This window comes from Arvicanthis niloticus, chromosome 2 (assembly GCF_011762505.2).
Source record: "Arvicanthis niloticus isolate mArvNil1 chromosome 2, mArvNil1.pat.X, whole genome shotgun sequence".
Lineage (NCBI taxonomy): Eukaryota > Metazoa > Chordata > Mammalia > Rodentia > Muridae > Arvicanthis > Arvicanthis niloticus.
In genome coordinates this window covers 19,432,655-19,454,463 of record NC_047659.1, presented here as the reverse complement: position 1 = coordinate 19,454,463, position 21,809 = coordinate 19,432,655, and the positions used below count along the sequence as shown (strand labels likewise).

The 21,809-nt window shown below is 35.4% G+C and overlaps 1 protein-coding gene across 1 annotated transcript in view; it reads left to right on the top strand.

Moving 5' to 3' along the window:
* LOC143441123 (low-density lipoprotein receptor-related protein 1B-like) overlaps positions 1-21,217 on the top strand; it is a 102,584-nt gene extending 81,367 nt beyond the window's left edge. Inside the window, exons 4-8 of the mRNA XM_076928221.1 lie at positions 5,471-5,633; positions 6,789-6,829; positions 14,994-15,086; positions 16,295-16,310; positions 21,121-21,217. Coding sequence (XP_076784336.1) covers positions 5,471-5,633; positions 6,789-6,829; positions 14,994-15,086; positions 16,295-16,310; positions 21,121-21,217 — 410 coding nt within the window. The remainder of the gene's footprint in view (positions 1-5,470; positions 5,634-6,788; positions 6,830-14,993; positions 15,087-16,294; positions 16,311-21,120) is intronic.
* The last annotated feature ends 592 nt before the right edge of the window (positions 21,218-21,809 follow it).

Sequence of the window (21,809 nt, the reverse complement as noted above, 5' to 3'; positions counted from 1 at the left end):
ACTTGTACTTTGTTGAACATATTCTCTGAAATTATAAAGCTGGGTTATGTGGTAGTTTCTCTGTCTCTATTTGTCTGTCTGTCTATCTGTCTGTCTGTTTGTTTTTATTTTCTTGAGAAATTTTCATACTAATTTTCAAAGTATATGTGTTAATTTTTATCACTATTAGCAGTGTATATGTAGTCTTTTTCCATGTTTCCTCATTTGTGTTTGTTGTTATGTATTTTTTAAAGTGAAATAGAATCTCCATGAAGTTTTGATTTTAATTTCTCAATACAAGTACATTTAACAAATCTCCATGAAATGGAGAATTTTTAGAAATTTAGTAACAAGATAGATCTGGTGGCACATAATTTAATCCTAGAATTCAGGAGGCCAGGTGCGTTAGGTCATCAAGACTTTGCCTCAAACAACACCAAAGGGAGACACAGGGACAGCACACTTCTAAATTATTGCTTCTGTGCTCCTCAATTCAATATTGACTTGAATTTAGACAACAGAGGATGCTACAATAATATTGGGAGGGACATCTGTCAAGAGTATCCTTGACCTTTCTTTGTAATATTGCTTCCTTCCAGCTGCAGACAGAACTCCTCTGAAGTGAAGGAAGGTCTTATGACCTAGTATTTAAAAAGGAAGGTCAGAGAATTTTATTATAAGCAGTTTCTATATTAAAAGATATAGAATTTTTGAGCAACAGTTTTTGGATTGTTTTGGAAATCTTTTAATTGAAACAGAATAACACCACTCCCCCATCAATTTATGAGTTACTTCAGAAAGAAAATTTTGCCCTTATGATTTCTGCCTTTGGAAAAAGTTGTTTCTACCTGTGTGATTCATTTTTGTGTAATTAGGAGGGGCAATAAACAATGATCTGGAGAAAAAACTTTTTGAGGTCTTTTTGTCTCCTTTAGTTCAAAGAACTCTATAGTTTGTCCTTTTCTGGTTATTAATATTACCTATATTTTTCTATTTAATAACTTGCTTGCTTAGAGACTATGTCTAATGGCCAAAACTCTATGATTTAAATGCAAATTATACTAAAGACAGAAGGAAATTCCAGACATAGAAAAAGAGACTAACCAACTCTCACAATTACTAAACATTCTGCTAATTAGATGTTTTCTTTGAGATCTCACTGTCTCTTTCATTGAAAAGAATCTTTGGGAAGTGATGAAGTACTGACAGGTATGAATTTTGCCATACCACAACTCTTTTGTCTAAAATTATAGTTGCACATACTGAAGCCATCAGCTTTACAGTGTAAGGGATGGGTGGATGACTGAGCCTGGCACATATCGGATCTCTAATCAAAGTGTCTGAAATGGCTTTGGTGCAGAACTGTGCTTGATAGAATAATGCAAGCCTACTTTGAATGACAGAAATGCCTCCTGGTCCTAATTTCCTGAGACAAAAATCATAATTGAGACTTTTTACTATCCTGAGTGCTAGACTGATTGAGGAAAAATAAGGTTTCTGGTAGCTTTGGAAATATTTAAATGTTTATTGTTGCATAAAATCCATATAATGTGAGTCAGACTGTTACTGATAGGCTGCAAATTGTGTCCAGTGACTTGTAATATCTAATTTCTTCTTAACCTTGTAGGACATGGTAGAAATTACCACAAAATTCCTGCTGTCTCTCTTTTATCTTCCTGGTGGTCACCATTGTGAAAGTTCATGCTGGTATGACTGTCAGTTTTAGTCTCTTTACTGAGGGAACATCACTCACTGAAGTAGATAATCCTGAGGAAGAATCCTAGAGCATAGTATTGGAAAATGTAAGGTTACAGAAGAAGGCTCTTAGTGGGTAAAATGGAAACATGAAATCTATAGCTCTTACTTCAAATAGAAAAAGAGAGAGATTATTCTGTAGAAAAATATGAATGGCCATATCCCAGGAACACAAACCCAAATTATTCCAAATACCATGTTACAATGCACGTATACATTGGTAGAGTTTTATCATGACAGAACAAGTATAGCTAAAATCAGAGCACTGTTCAAATACATTGGTGGAAATAGACAGTACCTGGATTGTAGCAAAATGGAGTAATCTCTGCTATAGGCCATGGATGCTGCTGATTAGTTACGTAGTTTTGAGTTGGTGTGTAGATCTAAAGGAATTTATGTGTTAGTTATATGATCATTAATCAAATGGGAAGTGGGCAATAAATTACTATTTAGAGATTAAGATAACCTAAGATAATTTGGCTATGAACCTACAATGTTTCAACTCTAACAATAATTGATATTCTCCTCAGTTACTCATCTTTGTAGAATGTGTAATATAAGTAAATTTTTTTCTGGGAATTTACATCAACACAGGACATTTTTCTTCTATGTAGCTAAGTTTCTCCATTATAAAACACACGCAACTTTGAGCAACAAAAGAGATTCACAATAGAAAAGCACACAAATCTGTTTAAATGACAGAGAAGCCATTCAAAAAACTGAAGACATGAGTGTTTTCATATTAGGTCTATGGGCCAAAGGAAGTCACAGGAAGACATGATGGGCAGCTCTGTGCACTGAAGATAGTAAAGTTCAGAAAACCTAGCAATGAGATCCTTCAAAGATCTCATTATTCTTTTGTTGGAACACAGATAACTCTTTCCACTGAGAATAGAGAGTGTACCTCTTCCTTTGGTGTCTTTTAACCTGCCTCAGATGGTGTGTGTCAGGAAGCCCTCTTGTTCCTCAAATTCCTTCAGCGTTAAATATCAAATCTGCATGAGTAGCTTTTCTACTTTATTTTTTGTTGCCATGATAAAATAGATTAACCTATAGCAACTTGAAGAGGAAAGTATTTTTTTTTTCACTTACTTACATCGTACAGTTCATCATTCAGAGAAGCTCAAGAGTTTGAAATGGAAACCACAGTCCATCATTGAATGAACCTAATGCAGAAACTCAAACAGAAGCAGAGATAGGAGCCACAGAAAAATGCTGCTTCCTGGCTTGCTTCTAGATTCATGTTCAGCTTCACTTCCTATACAGCTCCAAACCAACTTCTTAGGAATGGCAACACCACTGTAGGCTGGGCAGCCTTAAATCTGTTAGGAATCAGGAAAATGAATCATAGACATACTAACAGGCCAATTTGGGGGAGGAAATTATTCATGTGAGGGTCTCTCTTCCCAGGTATATTAAGTTGATCATGATTGGCCACAGTAGGTCATATGCATTGAATCACATCACACCAAGCAATCAATTGAATCAATTGACCATAGATACTTATGAAGTCTAAGGGAAGGAGTATTGAAAAATCTACCAGGTCCTTCTTAGGTATTGTTTTACTTTGCACAGTTTTAAGCCTCTGTGACCAACATGAATCAAATGAGTACTGTAAGATATTTTTCCAGGTACAGAATTTGAGACAATATTCTCCTACATTTTATTACAACATGTTACTGCTATTATTTTATTTTATTGTCAATTGTTAACTTTCTTACTTGTTTGGTATATAGATAAATTGCCATCTACCACAGAAGTGTATGATATACACAGACAAATAAAATATTCATGGGGATTCGGTTCTGTGATATTAGCCAATCATCACTGGGTTCTTGGGTTGTTTCCTGAAATATAAGTAGGATGGCAGTAATCTACAAGAGTTAAAAGCATAGAAGCCTAGACTGAAGATGAATCCAAGTTTTATTTATGGTATTATTGAATGAGCCAAAGCAGTACTAGTAGTCTAAAAGCAGTAAGGAAAATTGGTATGCATAAGTACTTTTCCTTATATTGGGATTCTAGGGATTGGTAGGGCCAGGGGGATACAGAAAGGTCTGATGTACCTAAGATGGTTATAACATAACCATCTATATAGTTGTTATGTTATATAGATATAACATCTATATAGATGTTATGTTATCTATATAACATAACATCTATACATCTATAACATAACCTGCTATACAGCCAAGACTAGTCTTAAACTTCTCATCCTCCTGCTCTAACCCCCCCCCCCAGTGCTATTATTATAGACATGCATGATAATTTTTGGATTATGTAATGCTGCATATTGAACTTAGAACCTTTTTCACAAAAGACAGCCATTCTACAAACTGAGCAACATCCCCAGCTCATTTTGAATTTAATTAGTTTTTGGATATTTAAAAAATATTAACGAGAGGATTGTGAAATAGTTGTAAGAATTTAATATCTCATAGTTATAATGTATCATTGTGATTATTTTTCCATTAACTATAAATTGCATACCACAGATTTATAATCATATATAAAACTACATTAAAAACTACAGTATAAGGCTGGTGAAAGTATAAAATAAAAAATACTCAAATAAAACATATATATGTTAATGTGGCTGATCTTTCTATTGTATCTGTTAGCAATCAGTGTTATTTGAATTTGAAATGAAATTAATTAAAGTGCAATGCATTGATGTTTCATTATACCAGATATAAAGGCTAAATTTTAATAGATATGGTGACTACCTCATTAGATAGTGCAGATATGAAGTAGTTTCCTCCTCATTATATAACATGGTATTGAAATATTGGGGAAAATAATCCTCGATTAAGCCTTTTTCTTTCTTTTTATTTCAGTGCCTACGTATGCCACTGACAAAATCTGTAACCTTGCCTTAATTTTCTTTTAAAATAGTGGGTCTTTTTCTTTAGGCAAGGATATCATAAAGCTTTCTTTTATTATAATTTCTATATATTTTCTATTCTGTTACTTTGTCTTATTTGAGAATTATGTATATGCATATAATGTGTTTTGATCAAACTCATCTTCATACCTTTATCCTCCAATTTATCCACTATATATTCCTTTTTATCCCTCTCTGATGTAGTTCATGTTTCAACCTTATGTGTCTGCTTAGGGCTGCTTGTATGCTCATGTGTGTAGTACCAAATACTGGAGCATAGGTAGCTTTGTAGGAGCCATATCTCTAAAGAAACTGGTTTGCCTTACAAAGGAGCCATAAGTTTCCAATAGCCCCACAGATGATGAAGGGTTTTTATTAGTACCTGCCCCATCCATACGGGGATCTGGGCTGAATTGGTCTTGTACAGTATCCCTGAATTCATTGCCCAATAGCCATGTCATGCTCAGCAAGAATTAGTTTTCTGCCTGATTCTTAAAAATCACAATGCCCTCCTTTGCAGTGATTCCTGAACCCTGAAGGAAAGGGGACTGAAATAGCTGACCATTTTAGACCAGAGCACTGTATGAACTCAAAATCTTTGTACCTTTGACCACTTGTGAGTCTCTGTGTTAATCAACATTGTATTTGTCATGTTCTCTAGAGTCAAAAACATACATACATACACACATACACACACACACACACACACACGGGATTTATTGGAACGACACAAAAGAAACAACTTGTTTTTAAACTGTTTTCTGTATTGGCTTTGTCAGACTTGTGTATTCTGACTATAATTCGAAGTTTACATCTGTGACTGAGTTATTCTTCATGTGTATTTTTTTTCAGATGTGGAACAAATGGCAATTGACTGGCTCACCAAAAATATCTACTTCGTGGACCATGTCAGTGACCGGATCTTTGTTTGTAATTTCAATGGCTCTGTGTGTGTCACCCTGATTGAATTGGAGCTTCACAATCCTAAGGCCATAGCAGCGGATCCCATTGCAGGGTAAGAACGTCACCTTCAGCATGCCTGGTCGGAAAATATTCTTATGAAAAATGGATCAAAGTCTAACAGAGGGGTTTGTAGAAAGTAAGATTTTAATATTATTTAAAAAGAAGTGTTGAACAGCATTGCAGGAGGAGAAAGTGACTATACATAAAGTCATAACACAGACCTAGCCTAATATACTAACAACCTTACCTTTACCCAAAATTGCCTGTGGTCCCCAAATAACATCAATGTAGTATTATCAGGTTAAAGATAAAAAAATTTGAAGATTTACAAGGAACCTTAGAGTTGACAAATTTCACAAAAGCCCCTTGAAAGACACATTCTTTACTGACTTGAATCACCATAGCATTTAGGATATATAAACAAATTACAGTGTAGGTTCAAGAAAACTCCAAATTAAGAATATCTTTGTTAGTTCAAACTATTTTTAAGTAACTATTAATATTTACACCTAATAATATTAGTGAACTCAGCAGGATCCATATATATAGTTTAGTTTTTCAAATTTATGACTTACTTCATTGGTTTAAAAACAGTCCTTATAAGACATTCTTTTTAATAATAAAATTATTAATCATTTACAAATATTTTACTACTTGTTAAAATATGATCACAAATATTTAAATTCCTATGAACCTTGATCATATAGTGGGAAAATCTACTTAGACACAATTCCCATATTTCACAAACATGGCAGAACAATAGAAAGGGGAGTAACAAAGAGACTCGGGCAGTTTCCAAATTCACTTGTTCACCAGTGTGAGCCAAGGAGACTGGCATCAAAGGCATACAGTGCTCCTTTAGCTGAAAGGACTGTTGGTGTTGAATATGTAAATTGTAGCAGATTGAAAAACTGGAATTTTCCTCTTCCTGTCATTTCCATAGTCCTCAGGCATTTCGGCTGAAATGTCTTATGGAACTTATCCTAAACTGCCATAAGCCTCCATTCAATAAAGGGGAAAATATTTACTGAAGAAGCAGCTGTCATCCATATGTGGACTTTTGTCACTCTTTACTTAAAGTCTGATTGAATATTAAGATGCATCATCACAATGGTTCTGATTTTGACAAGAACAGCTTGCACGTAAGAACTTTGCTAGGAAGCCTGTGTAACATAATTCTTGAATGAGGCACTATTTGTGTTTGCAGCAGATGGTTACTTCACTGCAGCGATGCTTCAAAAGGCATTAGTAAAAGAAGTTGTATTTAAACAGATTTGTTTGGGTGGTTGGATAAGGGTAGTAAGAAAGAACTCAGATTTGCAAGCTTGCTCTCAGCATTCTTTTGGCATTCTTTTTAGAAATGTAGGACCTTGCAAGTTTTTCTCCGATGGTGTTAACTGAATCTCAAGTTGACCTTCAGATAGCTTTGTCCACCTTGTGTATCTAAATGTTCAGAGGTGAACCTGTTGCCTTCTTCCTTTCTCCTTACCACATTCTTTGCCTTTCATAAAAACAGAGATCATGTGACTCTTTTCAATAAAGCTGCCAACTGAAATGTAGCATAATATGAATGTCATCTCTCATTCTTAGCAACAGCATACTTTATGCTTGCAGTCAACTTATTTCTCCCTGTCATTATGAGAAAGAGCCATATTTTGTCATTTTGTCAACAGAATTAGATGTAGAAAGCCCCATACTGTTTGCACACATTCTCTGATGGGTTCCTTGGGGCCTGGTAACTGCTTAAATGTAATTTTGCTGTGTGCCATTTGTCACAATAGGAGGTCTGGCATTTTTTTTTTTTTTTTTTTTTTTGGTATGGTCTGACTCTCACTCAGTTTTTCAGTCATGATCACTACTGATAGCAAAGCACAAACTGCTCTGCTAGTGTGTGAGTAGATATCGTTTGCAGCTCAGAACACTTCAGCTCAGCTCTGCTGTGTATAAATAGCCTTCTGGATGAAAGCACAATGAAGCTTGGGGGGGTGGGGGAAGACAATGTCCACAATAGGATTTGCTTTGGAGAGAATATTTATACGTGAGCTGTAAATAGAGAAATATTATGCTATTAACATTTTTCTTATTTTCAATTCCTCAAGGAAATATGCTTTTCCCTCAGAATGTTCTAACTGTTCAGAGATAGCAGAATATCAGAATATATCAGTCATTTCACCAGACTCTCATGTCCTGACCTGAAGAGGCTTGGCACACAATCAGAATAACCTTATGTCTCAAAGACCATGTAGAAGGAACATCTTTTTTTTTTTTTTTTTGGAATAGTCTGTGATTTGACTCTTCTCCCTTCTTTTTAGTTTGTACCTCACAACCATTCCAAAATTCGCAGCATTACCTTTCAAATTTTATTCTCTGTTGGTTTTAGTTCTTTAAGGTTTGGATCCAAAAGACAAATGTCGTATGGACTCCCCATTTGCCTGGAGGCAATCACAACAAATATGCCCCAAAGATGTTTTTAGTGATGTGTGTTTGTGTTTTTTTTTTTTATTTTAATTACTTATTTGAACTTACCAGTTCAGGCTATTTTTTAGAGAAATTTCTCAAGACTTTCCTCCTCTTTTCAAAATTTCTGCAATATTTCCTTGCAATGACTCACTGAGAATGACCTATTGCTGAGGAAAATTAGAGTTGGAAGGTGACCGAGAGGTCATCCACCCAACGTTAAAAGCCAGTCTTTCAGCTGGCCACTAGGATTCTGCTTATCTTATGCTTTAGAACTACATCTTACCCCATCATAGACAGCATTTCCTTTCCTTCAGATTATTTCTGCTAAACTGTCTCCTCTAAAGACTGATTTCTTGTAGACTATGTTTATTTATGATAACATATAGATGAATAACAAACAAATAGGAAAAAAGATATCTCCTAGGAATTAAAACAAAGTGGGTTGAAGGCATTCGAGGGGAAAGGCAGAGAGGCTACCCATAGATTTGAGAATGGAGGAGAGGAAATATTTTCCTCATGCATTGCTACATACATAAGTACTTTTATTTTAAGTTTTATTAAGCAATAAATCTTACATAGGATACAAAGAGTTTGATAATTTCTTTCTAGTAAAGGTTGTTTATGAAAAATAATTGTTTCACATTTTTCTTCTTTTATTGGGAACAATTTCTTATATAATATATTCTAATCATGTTCCCCAACAACTCCCAGATCTTCTGACCTCTCCATATACCCAAATCCAAGAGCTGCCCCTCCATCCCTACCTCCCCCTCTCTTTCTCTCTCTCTCTCTCTCTCTCTCTCTCTCTCTCTCTCTCTCTCTCTCTCTCTTTTTACCTCCCTCCCTCTCTCTCTTCTCAAACAGGCAAACAGAAACTCATTAAGAAATATTAACAAGCAAAAAACACACAAAAGTGTGGATTATTTTCAAAATAACAACATAGGAACCTTCAAACTGAAAAAAAATCAAATCAAAACAAAAAAACACAACAAAAACAAAAACTAAACCTCTAACTCATGAACTTTATGCTGCACTTAGGGAAGGACACATCTAGTTGAGTATTAATAATATATGGCAAAAGAGTTTGGTGGGGATAAATTGGGCAGGCACAAGACCTGTTTCTTCAAGATCTGTTTCTTCAACAGTTGGGCTGAAATAACTGAGAATGTCAGGGTTTTGTGGTTTTAATATTTTCTTTATTGTTTCTTTGGGGATTTTTTGTTTTTTATTCTGCTACCTCCTTGGATGAATCTAATCACTCCCTGATTGGCAATTGGGTTCATGGAGAATTAACTATATATCAGTATTACCCATCTTTGGTAAGAGTATTTTGGACCCAAGGAAATATGCCCTACCATTCTGAGATTCAAATTTCTTTTCTGAAATTGCTGACTGAGTGCATAACCTCATAAGAGAGTAAAAGTGTGTGTGTGTGTGTGTGTGTGTGTGTGTGTGTGTGTGTGTGTGTGTCATTCTGCATATTAATCCTGGATAAGCTTAGAGTTCAGAAGTTTACTTGAGACAAACTGCTGGGGGGAAGGCACAGAAAAGCACCATCCTGTAAGCACTGTTAAAATGATTGTTAGTGTTAATGCTGAGCTTATATTGTAACCACTGTTTCTAATGTTCATCTTCCTGCAAATAAGCATAGATACTAGCAACTCCCTAATTAGCAGCTCTGAGAATTCTGTCTTGCTACCTGAGGTTTCTTGAGCAAAAACAACTATCAGTCTAAAAGCTGGTGCACCTGCAGACTCTGCCTGTGCCAGCACCTTGAACACTCCATGGTAGCTTTGAAGCAGCTAAGCAAAGACTGCAGCTGATTGCACTGGCTCTTGAAGGGACAGCACTGGCCAGGACTCTTTGACAGTTTCTTTGACAGTTTTTGTAGCCCCAAGCCTTGATGAATTGCTGCTTTCAGGGCCACGGGAGAAGCACTCCCCACTGAACCCCTGAAACTACCATTCCCCTTGTACTAGTGCTACTATAAATGATTCAAGGCCAAACCTCCAATTATGTCAAATCACCCATCTGTGTGGGTGCAGTGGGCTAAACGAATGACTTTGACTGATCTGCAGTCTTTCTTAAGACTGTAGAAGCAGGCTACGGATCTCAGTACAGAAGTCTTTTGGGGAAACTGTGTTAATTCCTTTATTGTTTTTCTGTGACTATTCTCAGTAGTATGTGTTCCTGTGGATACATGAAGAAGCCACAGAGACAGTAGAAGGCTGGAAAACAGCAGAGAGGAACTTGGACATGGCCTGGCAGCCAACAATCTAAATATTGGCCTGGTTCCCAAATCATTGGCAAAACTTTTGCTTGAGGTTTGACAACGGAAATTTAGACTGGAGGCTCAGTGACATTGTTAATACAGGTGCTAGATGTGCCTTAGTGTCTTAGCTTGACAGCTGAAGATCATGCTTTGTGGTAGGACAGAAAATAGAACACCTCCAGAAACCCAGATTGTGGAGCTTGCACCATCATGATTATACTTGATGCTGTAGACGTGGCAGGAATGAGCAGTGCTGCTTTAGAGCTGAAGAACTGGAAATTCTAATCCATACACTCCAGGCCTGAACTTAGAACATCACACTACACTGTGGCCCTGCATTCTATTTACCTGCTAGGATCTTCTCCACAGGAGGATAAACTCATCCCTGAGTGATCCTGGGGGCCTGGGATGACTCAGTGGAAGCTCTTTCCCTGTATTATCCTAACAGAGACTGGTTTGGAGTTCTGGCATCCATGGCTGACCTTTGATTAGCAGTGACAAAGAAAGCAGCATGGGCAGGAAGAAGACTAGAGCAAATGTGGAAACAGAGAAAACCTTCATGAGAGGAGCCAAAAGAGAATATCCATAGGCCTTTATCTGCCTGGTTCCAGAAGTGATCAAATCCTCAGAGGAAAAGATCTTAGACCTAGGCTAAGATTACTAAGAGTCCTGAGAACTGATGTCTGCTGCTAGGAACAAGACTAGCTATTGGGAAAAGAGCCCCTCCATAATGGAGGCTGTGGCCCCATAAAACAATTTTGTACACAAAATAATTTCATCATCAGTCTTGTGAAAGATTAACCACTTTACAAGTCTACATGCTCCCTTGCCCTTTCTTTCAATGGTGGGTGATACAGCTTTATCATATTTTTTTTACGTACTACTGCAGTGTATCTATTAAATGTGGATGAGCTTAGAGACATGCTGGAGATTTAGGGTAGTTCTCCTGACCCACACCCTTGGCTGAAAATGTAATCCCAACTGATGTAACTGCCCTGTTTATCATATAACATCATTCCCCAAAATATAATCACTTTAAAAGTCCCTTAAAACCTATATACTCAAACAATGAAAAATGGACCTAGCTGGCTATATGTGTATATATAGTATATACATACATATGTGTGTTCATACACACATACATATACATATATATATATATATATATATATATATATATATATATATATAACAATATAGAGAAAGAAAAGCTATCAACTTGAGAGTGAGGAAGACCTGGGAAGGGTCTGAGGAAGGAGACAGAAAGTGATGTAATTCTATTCAATTAAAACATAAAGAATAAAGTTTACTTTGTGGAAGAGATAAGAAAGTCCTGATTCTTCTTCGCTATGTTGATATCGATTCTTTCTTCATTGTGTGAGTTTTGCAGGTCTGTTTAACTTGTCTCTAAATTACTAGGTTCACAATTCTGTTTCAATTAACCCTATTCAGTGTTTGCCTAGCCTCTCAGGAAAGCTTCTGAATTCACAGCCAAAGTAATGCTGCCACTCAGAAAGGAGGAGTATCAGGAAATAACAGTAATAGCTTAAATAAAAAAAGGGGGTGGGTATTTTGTTGTTGTTATTGAGGTGTTTGGTTTTTTTGATTATAATTTTTTTTTTTTTTTGCCTTACTTAAAGTTACAGATATCAGGCAGCCTCAGGGTTTGTTACTTAAGAACTTAATTCAAACTGTTCTACATTTAGGTTCCTCACAGCAGAGCCCTGAGATGAGCCAAATTCTTCCCACACTAACTCTTATCTGGCTGTGATACATCATGCTTGTTCCTTGAGTGTAGAAAAGGTTCCTCACCTGACTTTCCTCTTTTATCTTGGTTTGAATGGATATGTTTCTCCATCTAGATGGCTTTTTTGCTCCTTGCCTTTAGTAGATGGAGCCCAACTACATAGAAATAAACAGGGGTCAGGCAAGCATGCCGTGTCACATGGTGTAAGACATAAACGCATCTGCTCTGTCATTTTAAGTTCTTTTTTAAACATCTACTCTCAGGGATTGAGCAATCTTCTTTTACTAAGCTCAGCATATTTGAAAAGTGCAAAAGTATTATTTTGTTTCAACTCTTTATTTCCTTTCAGTCAGGGTGATATAATTGCTTTCTTTGGAATATTATTTCATGTATGTAAGATTTGTGTGTGCCCTTAGAATGTTATGTGACACTGAGACACTGAGTGGTATCATACTGATAACATATTTATTATCTTGATTTTTTTCCTTTAAAACCTTTTTGAAAATTATGGTAGTTTTTACTTTCTTTGATTGATTCACCATTCTGGGGAATCTGAATTTCCAAATAACTGAGTAATGAATGGTAAGTACATTTTTGTTTCATTATAAAATGATTGTCAAGTGGCCTGAAAGCTTTTTCACTCTTTGCCATAGAATAGATTACATTCTAAAAGTCTTTGCTAATAATAGAGAAGGATTGTTTATGGTTTCAAGTAGTTTAAGATATTCTCTAGTTGTTTCCCACTGGGAGTTCTGTAAAACAGAAATTGGATAGAAGGCAGCAGGCCTGCTATTGCAGTACATGAATGAGACCCATAGTGCTTAGGTGGGATGAGAGAATCAAGACAAGTTACACAGCATTCTTGTAATACTAGGTGTACAAAAAATTGTGCATGACACTTCAGATATTAAGAGAACATTGAAAAATATTTCCCCCAAATTCTGAAACATTTAAAACTACTAGGCACTTTTCTTTTCTTTTCTTTTCTTTTCTTTTCTTTTCTTTTCTTTTCTTTTCTTTTCTTTTCTTTTCTCTTCTCTTCTCTTCTTTTCTTTCTTTTCTTTCTTTCTTTCTTTCCTTTTCTTTTTCTTTCTCACTCTCTCCCTTTCTTCCTTCCTTCATTCCTTCCTTCCTTCCTTCCTTCCTTCCTTCCTTCCTTCCTTAATTCCTCATTTCAATAATAGTTTAAGTAAAAAAATAAAAATCTTACAACCCAAGCAAATTTTAAGTTATGAAATAGCAAGGGGAAAGGACAAAAATTAAAAGAAAGCAATACTTCTCTGTTACAATTCTGCCTGTACAGTTCTACATTTTAATATATAAAATCAACTTACAGTTTTATCAGGCTCAATTATAAAAGATGTGAAAGGAGCTCTAAGCTTTAATTCTGAGCTGTGTTTTGTGCTGCTGGACTGCTGAAACTTGCAGAGTATTGAACCAAACCTATTTTCCCTTGAGCCAGACTCTTAATAGTTCCACTGAGGTGAAATTGGCCTCACTTTAGGATAAAAGCAAGAGTTGGAAATGTAGTTTTAACTCAAGATTATTTTGCTGTGCAAGAAAAACAGTCAAACATTGGTGTTACTTGGTTCTTGGGATCTTTTATCAGTGAAATAAGGGTCTTTGTACACAAATGAAAATGTAAAATTATACTTAAGTTAAATAGTAACCATACCAAAAAATTCCCATTAGATTCATAAAAAACTTAATGCTTTCTAAGAAAACAAAACTAACATGTTTCTGTCCTTGTCAGTTAATTTTATGAGTTCAGTTCAGACCCTATCTTAAGAGTCTAACACATGACAGCAGAACATCTAAATTGAGTTGGTTTTGATTCATATATTCATGAATAAAAGTGTTTATAATTTTATCTAAAACTTGTTTGATGTATATGTAAGAATTAACTAACTTGTTAATTTGGTTATTTAAAATAAGTTATATTTTAGAGTATACATTAACTTTGCTATGCATAAGAGAATCATGGGATCCTAGAATTATCATAAGCAGTAATTTGATCCTTAAAACACAATTCACAGAAAGGAGAACACGAGTTTATACTACATACTTGCTCATCAGAATCTTACCTTTCGGCTGTGAGATGTGTACATGTACCTCTTTCCATAATTTGAATACACTCCATTTAGAACAAAGTACAATACCTCCAACTGATGTGCAGTTTTTGTTATAGTTGTTTTTGTTTGATTTTTTGCATAGCAATCTGTGAATCAAATGACAGTATCTGAAACCACTAGTGCTTCCTACTCTGTATCAAATAACTAAAAATGTAACAAAATACTGTCCTGTAGAATATAAAAGATAGGCAGACACAATGGCTACTGGTCAGGCCATATCCATGGCCACTTTGTTGGGACAAGACAAAGGAAAATGAGGTATACATATTCTTCTCAGGAAGCACAGTCACCAGTCACTGGTTGTGTTCACTATTGTTCACATTTCCCATTGTCCCACTTTCTCCTATGCCTATCCTCCTGTGTGATGCTCTTTATATCTTGTGATGAGCTATATCCATCCCCTCATTGATGAAAGAGAGCAATGTTCTCCTACTGGACTCTAGAGAAGTCATAGATTTTCTTTGTATGTCCTTTCAACCTTACATGTTTAGGTAAATGAAGATTTTATAACTGAGGCTTGGAGACTCATCAGAATTTGTTTGTATATCTAAAAGTGGAATCAATTTCTGCTGAGGCGTGCAGCCCTTGGTGACAGTAAAAATAGGGACTTATAAGTAGATATCTGAAGCCAGGGAATTTTCTATTAGAAAAAAATAATTGGAAAAATAAAGCTAATACCACTTCCAAAAAAATAGGAGAGAAATGTATGGGACCAATATCATGAGACTGTGTGCTGTGGAATATGAAGTGCTTGAGATTAAATTGCATTCTTTCTGATGGATATGTTGATGCTTTTTATAGGAGGCCTGCAGGTGCTAGATAAGTATGGCAGTAGCAATGATGATGATGAAGACAAAGATGGCAGTGGCAACTGCATCAATAACAGTGGCAAAGGTGATATTCACCTCAACAAAACTATTATGGAAACTGAGTGGGTGACAGCTTTGCTTTATTTTTTGTAGCATACAAAATTTAACAAAAAGCCTCTACTTTACAGAATAACTGATGCTTTAGAGCTTAATAGTGATGTCTCAATCTTGAACATAGGGTTGACAATAAGTAAAATTATAGATACAAAAACAGATAACTTGATGTAAAGTATGTCTTATTTAGATCGTCTTGCTCCTACAATTCTCTAATGCTTATAATGTGCAAAGATAAACAGTCCCAAACAGACTGATAACATATAAGTTCAAGGTTGTCCAGCATAGAAAACTTTTAACCCATGTCTGAGTTTTAGACTACTTTTTAAAAAAAAAATCACTACCAGTCTTATTTTATTTACAATTTGATTAAATATTATATGTTTAAAGGAATAGTTTTGATTATTTCATTAAAACTGATTATAAGTAATAATGCATATCAATAGATTATACAATTATTTTATAATTAATTGAAAGCAAATAAATGACATAATTAAGACCAAAATCATCCTTTCCTAGGGTAGTCTTACCAGCAACATTCAAGACTCAGAGTTACTTGCTCTAAACTCACAGTTCTTAGGTAGCATATCTGGATAGAGGCATCTTCCAAGAAGTGATCAAATTGCATTTCAATTAAGAAGAGCATCAGATTATACATTGATCAGCAAGTGTTGTTAGCATTTGTATTATGACGCAACACCTTATAAGGCCTCCTGTTCTACTTCTTTCCTTGCTATGTTAATACTGAGTGTTTTTCCTGATTAATATGGTAATCTGATGTGTGCTCTGTGAACTATTTTATGATGAAAGTGACTGAATGGAACACCTTGCCATGTAAAATTTTAAGTGCCCTAGCTCGTCCTGTGACCATAACTTCATTTATGTAAAACACTGACCTGTTTTGTCATTTCTGTGGAACATAGAAAAATAATTTCACAGTGTATAAGTTCTTTGTTTAGTACTTTGTGCTACATCAGAATGTAAATTTTACCTTTTCCATAGGGCCAATTTTCTTTGAAGGACATTCAGAGAGGAAATTAAAAAGAAAAACTACAGGAATATTATACTAAGCAATGTGACTGAAATTTTTATTTTTCCTAAGGAATTCTTCTGTTATAATGATCTTTCAGTATCCTAGAAAGTACATAGAGTTCCATTTTCCCTTGTGTTCTTTTATAGATGAGACCTTGAACAGGTAAGATTACTTGACTTTGATTTTTAAACAAACAAACAAAAAACCAAAAACCAAAAAGTACTGCGTATTGCAGCCAAGATTCAAGCTTAAGAGTGCCACCCCTTAGTTAGCATATTCCTTTCAAAACATTTTTTTAGACTAGATTTATTTTGTACTTCAGAGAGGCCTTGAGTCTTGAACACACTGTTTTGAGGATGGCATGGTGCTCACAGCTCTCATGATTCAGCTTTCTAGTTCCTGGAGCATGGGTATATGTCAGCATGCCAGGCCTATAGCCTACAGTATTATTTACCACATTATTTCCACAGTGAGTCACCCTGACCATATAGAATTAAAGGAGCGGTGGATTAGAATCTTTTGGCATGTCAACATTGATCCACAAGATTACGTAGCGACCCTGAAAGAAATGGGACTTAAAGTACACACTATAGTTGTATTTCTTAGAAGAGAACAGTTACAATTTCATATAAGTTCTATGAAGATCTTTAGGAAATGTTGTACAATTTGTAGCCAAATTTTTATGAGAAGAAACTATAAGCCATTTTGGAAAAGATCCATGGTTATTACAGCATGGTAGTAGGGAGGAATTATGGGTAAGCTGATAAAGTAGGGAGAAAATGGTGTCATTGAAATGACTGTGTGATACTGCTCAGATGAATACAGAGAACTATACATTTATCAAAGCTTACTGTGGTAGCATAAATTAATTGGGGGTTTCTACCCTACCTTTGATTACTTGGTTCCCAAATAAAAGACACAAAACCTTTATATTTAAGTTAGCCTTAAAAACTCTAGAGCTGGGTAGGTATTCATCCTCTATTTTGTCTACTTCTGTCAGTAATCCTAAATTATAATTTGCCATCTTCCCCTTGGGCCACTCTTAATCCAACTGGCCAGCGCTCATGGCGTGGTCTCATGATTCAACTACCCCATGGCATCTTCTCCTCTCTTTACCTCTCTCTTATCATTCCCATGTCTCTGCCTCAGACCCCAAGACTGGGAACCAATACCCACCCTACCTCTCTTCTGCCAAGAGGCTTCTTTATTTACCCAAAGTTGTAAATCAAGGAGGTAGGATACATAGAATCTCTTGGTATACATAAGGATCTCCTTATCTCAGGGGCAACCAGATCTTGGGGGCCAATATTTGGCATTATAATACATAGCAACAAAGCAAAACTCAAAATCATTTAGAACTACACAACATACAGATAGTCTTAATATAAACTATGATCATAAGTTTGTAGTAATGTACCGAAGTAGATTTATTAACTCTAATGTGAACTAAAAATAATATCTTACTGACATACAAAGCTCAATACTCTGAGAAACTATTTCTGCTAAATTTTTTATAAACTTAAAACCATTATATAAATGTTTAAAATATTTAAAATAAAAGAAGGAAATTGCCTGTGGTGAATGGCCATATGACTATAATGTGGATCATTCAGGAAGTCAAGGACTTTCCTTAGAGTAACTACAGTTTATGCTATTGTGCAAGATATTATGTCCTCGGACATAAAAATAAAGTGTGTTATGCTAATGTCCTTGGAAATGAAACTAAGGGATGTTTTGCTATTGTCGAAGAATCCTACATTCTTAGTCAGAATTGAAGTCCATAAGCACATTTCTTTTGGGCTTATTGTACCACCAACCATCAGTGTCTGAGTTACTGGTGAACCAAAAATCCCTTTCTTGTACCTTATATTCCCTAAATGGAAGTCTGTGCCCCTTAGAAAGTTCTATTGCCATTTCATGGCCACAGAGGCAGAACTCAAGAGTGTTTGAGTAGTTTTCATAAATATATAATGTATGACAAAATTTTTCTTACTGTGATGATAATGATGAGGTTTCTGTTTTCCCAGGCCTCCTTAGGCCACATTAATAAGCTAGCATTAGGGAGAAATATTTCCTCACGATTCAATTTCAAACACAAAGCAGCTGATAATGGCTGTGAGAAGGAGGTGTGTAACCATTACCATTTCTTGTGGAGTAGAGTGTAGATTCAGTCTCTGTGCTTTTCTTACCATTGAAGACACAGTTTGACAGAAGGAAATGGCTTTTAACACTGAGCAGATCAATGGCCCATCACTGTGCATTTCTCCACATAGGCTGGGCTCAGTGTGAGGCCTGCATAAAAACGGAAGCAATATAAGGCACATCAAACAACTGCTACATAACACAGACTTACGTGAGAGCTACATTTTCATCACAAATAAGGGATAGTTTGTTCCCTGGTGCATGTGAAGAGCACTTTTCCAATTTTTGGAATGTGAGTTTTTTTGGGAAAAGTGTCTTGGTTAACCCCAAGAGGAGAGTTTTCAGTTCAAAAATGACTGACATGAGTTGCATGAACCTTATTTCCATATTCCCTGAATGAATCTCCCATCCAGAGCAGTACAGCATGTTGTGATTACTGCCAATTACTGTTTATTTTTGTGACAATTTTCTTTTCAGTCATTTTCACTTCTTGTAGCCTAAATTGTAAAGATTCTCAGTACTTTTGAAGTTTGTGGGTTTAAATTTTATTTATGCCTGAATGTTGTTGATAGTGAATTGTCACGCAGTATGTTTTCCTATAAGTAACTGACAAACTGAAAACTATTTTTAACAGAAACAAGTGCTTTCTATCTAGCACATGGAGAGCAATCATGTTGTAAGATACATCATTTACAATAGATACAAGCTGTCAGGAAACTTCTATTAGAAAAGAACACTGAATCACACATTTATTTTTATTATAAATTGCTAAAATAGAGAATATCTCACCTAGATGGGAGGCTTACACATACCTTACCTGACAGATGATAATCTCCTGAAATCTTATCTTCTGTTTTAGATTTCCTCTTTAGTTTCCTTTAAACCCTAGTCTTCAGTGTGTTCTTCTAGTATATTGCTTGTCTCATTACAGTTATGCTTTATCTTTTAATAGTTATAGCTCAGTTTTTATTGACATTGTTATTGAGTATCATCTAGTATAAATATATTTGGTCATAATTAAAAACACATGATCTAGAATCCAACAGAGTAGATTAGACTTTATTATAAAGTATACATACTTATTGATTAGATATAAAATATATTTACACACCAAAAGTCTGGGTTTTTTTTTAACTTTTTTATACTCCCATCAAGTATATTTCAATAACCAATGCTTTAACATTATTATCTTTCTCTTTGGTATCTTTATCATTATGTTTCTAATATAAGTCATAAAATAAAGGATTTAGTAATAAAACCTTTAGGATGAGGATAAGGGGAGGTGGAGAATAGCGGGGAGAGTAGAAACCATATAAAAATATCTTGTAAGAAAAAAATCTGTTTTCAATAAAAAGAAATAATAAAAAATAAGGTTTTGTGGATACTAAATGTTTTAAAACTGTGAGGTCTATCATAGTATAGGAATAATAGACAACTAGGTCTAAAAAAATAATGAAAATATAAAGTATTCGGTAACTAAATATCCACCTCTGTGTCTCAGAGCCACATTAGTGGCTGTGTCTCCTGCACTATTAAAATAACAGTGTGGTCACCTCAAGTCAATGTCTTTCAGAATAGTTGACATACTATATGGCATACAGTAAAATCACTCCTGGGTATAACAAAGAAAGAATTCTTGTTGTATAATATATGTAATAGTTCATGGTATACATTGCAGTTCCACTTTGGGATAATTTATGTAGAAATACTCACTGAGAAATAATTTATTATAGAAGCTAACTGGCATAAAGGTAAAATATTAACTTTCATTTTACCTATAAATTCATACTATACATTTTTCACTATGTACTACATACTATACACTATAAACTATCCACTGTATATTGTATATTACATACTATATGCTACTAAATAAAGTTGGTTAAAATATTACTAATTATACAGAATTACATACACATATATATCAGATGCATATTATATATATATATATGAAAATATTATGTGTGTGTTTGTGTTTGTATGTGTGTATGTGTATAATGATGAATGTAGTAAAGGTAGGTGTCTTACTTTCGTATTTTTGTCATAATACACTCTGAACAAGGACACTTACAGAAGAAAAGTTTATTTTAGAGTTTACAGTTTTAAGGGTTAAAGTCCATGACCATCATGGCATAGAGCAGGACAAAGGCAGGTAGACTTGGCACTGGAGCAGTAGCTGAGATCTCACAACTTGATCTTCAAACACAAGTCAGTGAGCAGTAACTGAGTATAACAACAGCTTTTGAAACTTCAAATCCTACCTCAGTGACATACCATGTCCTTAAGGTTACACCTGCTAATCCCTTCTAAACAATTCTACCAATTGGATTCTAAGTATTCATTCATATATATGTGTTTGTGGAGGCCATTTTCATCCAATCCCTGTTGATGGTAAAATTTTAGAAAAATAAAATCTTAGTGAAAAGTCTATGTGAATTTTTGCATTACTCGTGTACATTTCTATTTTTAATATATTTTTATTATCTACTTGGGAATTTCACACAATGCACTACCTTCCCATTCTTCCAAGGTCCACCCTTATATGCAAGTACTTATTGCAAAGAGTGATTGATTCATCTGTTTTGAGGTTTCTGAAGCACCATAAATACTGGACTATGGCTGAGCATCATCTCAGATATCCTGTTGTTGCACAGAGATGGGGTAATATTTTACCTGATCAGCACATAGTGTGTGTGGGGGTGGGGGTTGGGCACAGAATCTGCAAAAGTCCCAGGATACTGTATACCTCCTAGTTCTGTGTCAGCCTCTGAGTTTATGTCCAGGGCAACACCATCATGTTTACAGTCAGCAGGCTCTCTTCACCCATTAGGGTGAACAGCATGAATTGCATTAGTGATGTCTTCATGCGCTGGTCCAGGCCTGCAGGAAGATTGGCAGCACTGACCTATGGTGTGGCAGCAGGGTGAGGCAGCACTAATTTTTTTTTATATATCTGAGCTGCATTTCATTTTGAAAATTAATTTTAAAATTTAAAATAAAGAAGAAGATCAACCAAGGCATGTAAGTATTAAAAATTTTCTTATCAACAGTGACTGACTGGGCTATACAAACCTCATCAAGATGTCATTTGCCTACACATTTGTGTGTATGAGTGTGTCAGAGTTCATGAAACTGGAGTTACAGACAGCTGTGAGCTGCCATATGGATGCTGGTACTCAAAGCTGGATTCTCTGGAAGAACAGCTAGTACTCTTAACACCTGTGCCATTGCTCTAGCCCTTATACCAGGGGTGCTGGCTCATGCCTTTAATCTCAGCACTCAGGAGACAGAGGGATGTCAATCTTTGTTTTTTGAGGCCAGCCTGTTCTACAAAGCTAATCCAGCACAGCTAGGCTGATGCATAGAGAAACCATGTCTCACAAACAAACAAACAAAAGGAAAAGAGGAGGAGGAAGAAGATGAAGGAGAAGAATGAGGAGGAGGAAGAGGAGGAGGATGAAGAGGAGGAAGAGGAAGAGAAGAAGAGGAGGAAGAGGAGGAAGATGAGGAAGAAGAAGA